The sequence below is a fragment of the Thalassophryne amazonica genome, chromosome 18 (genome assembly GCF_902500255.1).
Source record: "Thalassophryne amazonica chromosome 18, fThaAma1.1, whole genome shotgun sequence".
NCBI lineage: Eukaryota > Metazoa > Chordata > Actinopteri > Batrachoidiformes > Batrachoididae > Thalassophryne > Thalassophryne amazonica.
In genome coordinates, this window is record NC_047120.1 from 17,686,216 (window position 1) to 17,692,521 (window position 6,306).

General features: G+C 44.4%; 1 protein-coding gene across 1 annotated transcript; it reads left to right on the top strand.

Annotated features, from left to right (window-relative positions):
• Positions 1-407: 407 nt before the first annotated feature.
• On the top strand, positions 408-6,294 carry LOC117530487 (protein NLRC3-like). The gene is made up of 7 exons (XM_034193398.1): positions 408-549; positions 689-2,549; positions 3,436-3,607; positions 3,783-3,787; positions 3,819-3,956; positions 5,464-5,510; positions 5,747-6,294. Exons 2-7 carry the CDS (start codon positions 739-741, stop codon positions 6,277-6,279), a joined length of 2,706 nt encoding a protein of 901 aa, XP_034049289.1. The 5' UTR covers positions 408-549; positions 689-738; the 3' UTR covers positions 6,280-6,294.
• The last annotated feature ends 12 nt before the right edge of the window (positions 6,295-6,306 follow it).

Here is a 6,306-nt window from a genome sequence, read left to right on the forward strand (position 1 = left end):
TTAATACCTATGGCATGCTCTAATCTCTGTAATAAAATTTTATGGTCAACAGTATCAAAAGCTGCACTGAGGTTTAACAGGACGAGCACAGAGATGAGTCCACTGTCTGAGGCCATAAGAGGATCATTAACCTTCATGTAACCTTCACTAATGGTGTTTCTGTACTATGATGAATTCTGAACCCTGACTGAAACTCTTCAAATAGACCATTCCTCTCCAGATGATCAGTTAGCTGTTTTACAACTACCCTTTCAAGAACAAAATCCAGAGAATCTCACACAGTGAAAAAGTGGAGACAAAATAACAAATTGATGAGTTTCTGCATCCATGTTGATGTTCTGCTGCAGAACATCAAGGAGAACATGGGGATGTTTATGAAAAATGAGCTGAAGATGATCCAAAAGTTTCTCCTGACAAATGATACAGAATACTTGGAGAGTCAGAGTGAGGATGAGGAGCAGAGGAGCATCCAACTGGTTTTCCTGGACCTCACAGTGGCCTTCATGAGGAGAATGAATTATAAGGAGCTGGCTGACTGTCTGCAGAGCAGTAAGAGGACTTCTGTCCACATTTAACACAGACGCTAAATGACATGTGATGTTTGTCTGTTTGAAATATATTCATGTGTGAATTCTGTCAGGGAAACAGGAAGTGATGTCATCATTCAGTAACTGATCTGTGCTGTTTGTTCTTTCATGAACTCGTGCTGAAGTTTGTCGTCGTAAATTCAAATCTAACATGAAGCAGAAGTTTGAGCGTGTGTTTGAGGGGATCTCTAAAGCAGGAAAGACGACTCTTCTGAAGGAGATCTACACAGAGCTCTACATCACAGAGGGCGGGGCTTCAGAGGTCAACCAGGAACATGAGGTCAGACAGATTGAAGCAGCATCCAGGAAAACAGACACACCACAAAGAACCATCACATGTGAAGACATCTTTAAAGCCTCAGCTGACACACAGCCACCAATCAGAACAGTGCTGACAAAGGGCGTGGCCGGCATCGGGAAAACAGTCTTAACACAGAAGTGGATTCTGGACTGGGCTGAAGGACAAACCAACCAGGACTTCCACTTCATATTTCCATTAACTTTCAGAGAGCTGAATGTGCTGAAAGAGAAGAAGTTCAGCTTGGTGGAACTTGTTCATCACTTCTTTCCTGAAACCAAAGAAGCAGGAATCTGCAGCTTCCAGCACTTCCAGGTGTTGATCATCTTGGACGGTCTGGATTGTCGCCTCCCTCTGGACTTCCACAGCAATGACATCCTGACTGATGCCACAGAGTCGAGCTCAGTGGATGTTCTGCTGACAAACCTCATCAGGAGGAACCTGTTTACCTCTGCTCGCCTCTGGATCACCACACGACCTGCAGCAGCCAATCAGATCCCTCCTGAGTCTGTGGACATGGTGACAGAGGTCAGAGGCTTCACTGACCCTCAGAAGGAGGAGTACTTCAGGAAGAGATTCAGAGATGAGGAGCAGTCCAGAAGAATCATCTCCCACATGAAGACATCACGAAGCCTCCACATCATGTGTCACATCCCAGTCTTCTGCTGGATCACTGCTACAGTTCTGGAGGACGTGTTGGAAACCAGATACAGACAAAAGCTTCCAGAGACCCTGACTGAGATGTACATCTACTTCCTGGTGGTTCAGTCCAAAGTGAAGAAGGTCAAGTATGATGAAGGAGCTGAGACAGATCCACTGTGGAATCCAGAGAACAGGGAGATGATTGTGTCTCTGGGAAAACTGGCTTTTGAGCAGCTGCAGAAAGGGAACCTGATCTTCTATGAAGAGGACCTGACAGAGTATGGCATTGATATCAGAGCAGCCTCAGTGTACTCAGGAGTCTTCACACAGATCTTTAAAGAGGAGAGAGGACTCTACCAGGACAAGGTCTTTTGTTTCGTCCATCTGAGTCTTCAGGAGTTTCTGGCTGCTCTTTATGTCCATCTGACCTTCATCCAGTCTGGAGTCAACCTGCTGTTCAAAGAACAAACATCATCCAGAAGGTCTGAGATGTATGAAGAAGAATCTGATGAAGCACTTTTCTCTAAGAGTGATATGTCAGAAGATGAAGATAAACCTGAACTAACACGTCTCCATCAGAGTGCTGTGGATGAGGCCTTACAGAGTCCAAATGGACACCTGGACTTGTTCCTGCACTTCCTTCTGGGTCTTTCGCTGCAGACCAATCAGACTGTCCTACGAGGCCTGATGACACAGACAGACAGAATCTCAGAGACCAATCAGGAAACAGTCGAGTACATCAAGAAGAAGCTTAATGAGAATCTGTCTGCAGAGAGAAACATCAATCTGATCTACTGTCTGAATGAACTGAAGGATCGTTCTCTACTGGATCAGATCCAGCGGCTCCTGAACTCTGGACATCTCTCTGCAGGTGTTCTGTCTGGTTCTTATTTATCAGCTCTGGCCTTCATCTTACTGTCCTCAGATCAACATCTGGATGTGTTTGACCTGAAAAAATATCAACCTTCACATGAGGCTCTTCTGCTGCTGCTGCCAGTGATCAAAGAATCTACAAACGTTTTGTAAGTACAAAGACACTTTGACATTTGAACTCTAGGTGTAACAGATCACAGAACTCACAGATCAGATCAAGACTTAAAGTCACGGTTCTGATCGAGATTTCAAGTCGCAGTTCAGATCATTTTCATGTCACAAAAAAAAAAAGATGATGGGAAGACAAAAATAACTGATTTCTAACTGAAAGAACAATGAAAACAAGAGGCACAGTTTGTAAAGAAGAATTTGAAACCGTTTGTTACATTAAATTACAACATGAACAGTGATGGTGAATAAAAACATCATAAAAACAGACCAGAGTTTCTAACTTCAAATTCTTTTTCAACGTGAGGATGTCTCCATCATCTGGTTAGAAGGTAAAAATCAGAATAATAACTATTTCTGTCGCTCTTTCAGGATAAACACCACTCAGCAACAGTCAGGAACAGTTTTTTTTGTTTTTTTTGCTGATGACGTCACGGCTCACACTCACTGATCTGAACCATCTCAGTGAGATCAGCGCTCACATTCCATCCTCATCTTCCTGATGTTTCGGTGTTTTTTTTTTTCACATTTGGAGCTTCAGTCTGTCTGCTGCCGACCACAAGGGGGGCAGACTCTGTCTGCTTTGAACTCGCTCCGTGCACGTGAACGCACAAAAGCTTTTTCTGCTCACACTTTGATTTCACTGAAACTCAGCATTGAAATTTACTCAGTTGTTCCTTTAAAACAACTTATAGGGACAATAAATCTGTATTTCACACTATGATGGAAACTTTGGAGTTAAATCACAGTTCATATGTGAGCTGAACCGTGGGGCATCTGTGATTTGTTCCATCACTAATTTGAACCGAGACTTAATTTCTCTGATTTTAAAGTGAAAATCTTTCTTGTTTTGAATCGTCTCTGCAGGTTATCTGGCTGTAATCAGCTGAGAAGCTGTGAAGTTCTCAGCTCAGTTCTCAGCTCTCAGTCCTCCAGTCTGAGAGAACTGGACGTGAGTAACAACGATCTGCAGGATTCAGGACTGAAGCTGCTGTCTGCTGGACTGGAGAGTCCACACTGTCACCTGGAGACTCTCAGGTCAGGACTCATCCATGTGTGCAGCAGCTCCATAAATCAGAGTGAAACTGCAGCTTTGCTCCCTGTCATGTTGTTTGAGTGTTGATGGATCTCAATGTTTGGAACCACAGTCATGAGCTCATCCTGCAGCAGACATCAGTGTGTCAGTGCTTCTGCAAAGTGGGGACGTCCTGACACTGTCCTCACGTTGTGTCTGCTGGTTTGTTGTTTGCAGGCTGTCTGATCACACATGAAGGCTGTGCTTCTCTGGCCTCCAACCCCTCCCATCTGAGAGAGCTGGACCTGAGCTACAACCATCCAGGAGACTCAGTCAAGCTGCTGGATCTACTCCGGACTCTGGACTCTCTCAGGTATGGACTGGGTCTGGCGGAGGAGCTCCGTGTGGTTCCTGTGGACCTGACACACTGAGCTGACCTCAAACATCTCACACTGACAAACAGTGACTCAGCAAACTCTCTGTGCCGACTCATTGTTACTGTTTGACATAAACACATGACAGAGATCCAGCTGATGGTCAGCTGACCTCTAACATACGTTTGTGTGTGTGTCCTGCCCACGTGTTTGAGGAAATCATTTGTTAGTCGTTCACACGGTCTGGTGCAAAGACAAACAAAAAAACAGTCGTCGATCATTTTCACTGTCAGACTGTTCAGAGTCACATGTTTCAAAGAGGAACGGAGACAAAAAGCTTAATTTCTCTGAAGCTGGAGTCATCAACCTGCTCCTGGAGATCACCTGTTGCCTGCATGTTCTCCATGTGGACCTGCTGCAGCCACAGCTGATGAGTCCAGTCTGGTGTTTCCTCACAGGCGTCACATGAAAGAGCTTCAGAAAAGCTTCTTCATGGAACATCTCTGAGCTCCAACAAAACTTTGAGTTTTTAGGCTGAAGAATTCAAAGTTTGAGGTTTGTGTCTCCAAATTCCTGTAGTTTTTCAGCTTCTGGACCATTAAAGGTTCACTTGTTCTGGATGATAGAAAATCTTAAAGTACTATCAGTGGTTCTGCAGTAAATCATTATTTTCACAGCCAGTTTTCTTTGGAGATGAACACATGAACATTTTCTTGGACTTCATTTCCATCAGTCCTTCAGAAATCCAAACAGTCTGATACTGTGGAGTAAATCTGTGTGCAGCAGGCAGCTCTCAAAAGCTGAGTGACTGAGAATGAGGGAAGCCACCAAGACACCCAGACAGCTCTGAAGGACTTACAGGCTTCTGTGGCTGTGATTGGAGAAACTGTGCAGAGTGAAACATTTTTCTGAGACAGAAAATCTGATCTGGTCCGTCTGTGGACTCGTGGATGCCGCCATCTTACAAAGGGATCACTCACTAATACTGCATGCTGATTGGTCCAAATCAATATGGACATCATTCTGCACCAACTGGAATGGAAAAGCACCAAATTTAAAACAGGATTTTTAAAATAAAAACTGCAGGAAATAAATTTTTCAAACATAAAACTTAAATTTAGTCCTTGATCTTTGGAACATGCAGTTTTAGTTCTGGAGGATCTGCTCCAATATGAGGGGACATGTGACGCCTGCAGCTGATTGGCTGAACACACATGACTTAATGAGCATTGGGCGGAGCCTGGAGAGTCAGGTGACCTCCAGCAGCAGGGTTGGTGAGCCCTGATTGGTTAAATCCACTTCAACAGATTTCACCAGCATCTTCAAACCTGAAAAAGCCAAAAGTTGTTGTTTGCTGCTGATCAGCACAGTTAGAGGTGATCAATAATCAATCCATTTGGAGCGATGAGTGTGTTAGAAGAGAAGAAGTGTGTGGATGAGATCAATGTCATGTTGATGTTTCCATGATTAAAGACCATGTGTTGCTCCGCCCCCTCCTCCTTTCAGGGTGGATCCTGGTGGAGTCCGATGGCTGAGACCAGGTCTGAGGAAGTGTAAGTGTCTTTGTACTTTGATCCATCTGTTTCCATAGAAACCACCCTCTGTGACATCACTCATTCAAGTCCTACTGAGTTGTGTTGTCATGTCGATTGATAACTGTCGTGTCGATTGACAAGTGAACTGGTCGATTGATAACTGTGTGGTGTTGATTGATGAGCTGATCGATTGACAACTGTCATGTTGATTGATGAACTGATCGATTGATAACTGTGTTGTTTTGTTCCATCAGATTTCTCTGAACTCTCTCTGGATCCAAACTCAGTGAACAGAAAACTCAAACTGTCCAAAAACAACACAAAGGTGGAACATGTGGATGAGGATCAGTCATATCCTGATCATCCAGACAGATTTGACCTTTGGCCACAGGTCCTGTCTTCAACTGGTCTGACTGGTCACTCTTATTGGGAGGTCGAGTGGAGAGGAGGCGTTTATATATCAGTGACTTACAGAAGAATCAGAAGGAAAGGAGACATTTTGGACTGTGAGTTTGGACGTAATGATCAGTCCTGGACTCTGTTCTGCTGTGATGACCGTTGTTTCTCTGTTTATCACAATAACAGAGGAACAGACCTTCCTCGCTCCCCTTCGTCCTCTCACAGAGTCTCAGTGTTTGTGGACTGTCCTGCTGGGACTCTGTCCTTCTATGAAGTCTCCTCTGACTCTCTGATCCACCTCCTCACCTTCTGCTGCATGTTCACTGAACCTCTGTGTGCTGGGTTCTGGTTTGGTTCTGGTTCCTCTGTGTCTCTGTGTGGACTGTAGGAGAGAGTAGAGAGTCTGTAGAGAATC

What these genes read in the sequence shown, in the direction of transcription:
- LOC117530487 (XM_034193398.1), top strand. Translation starts at nt 739, where the DNA reads ATGAAGCAGAAGTTTGAGCGTGTGTTTGAGGGGATCTCTAAAGCAGGA. An exon ending in AAAGAATCTACAAACGTTTT is followed by an intron (nt 2,550 to 3,435) that starts GTAAGTACAAAG and finishes TCGTCTCTGCAG; the next exon opens with GTTATCTGGCTGTAATCAGC. An exon ending in GAGACCAGGTCTGAGGAAGT is followed by an intron (nt 5,511 to 5,746) that starts GTAAGTGTCTTT and finishes TTGTTCCATCAG; the next exon opens with ATTTCTCTGAACTCTCTCTG.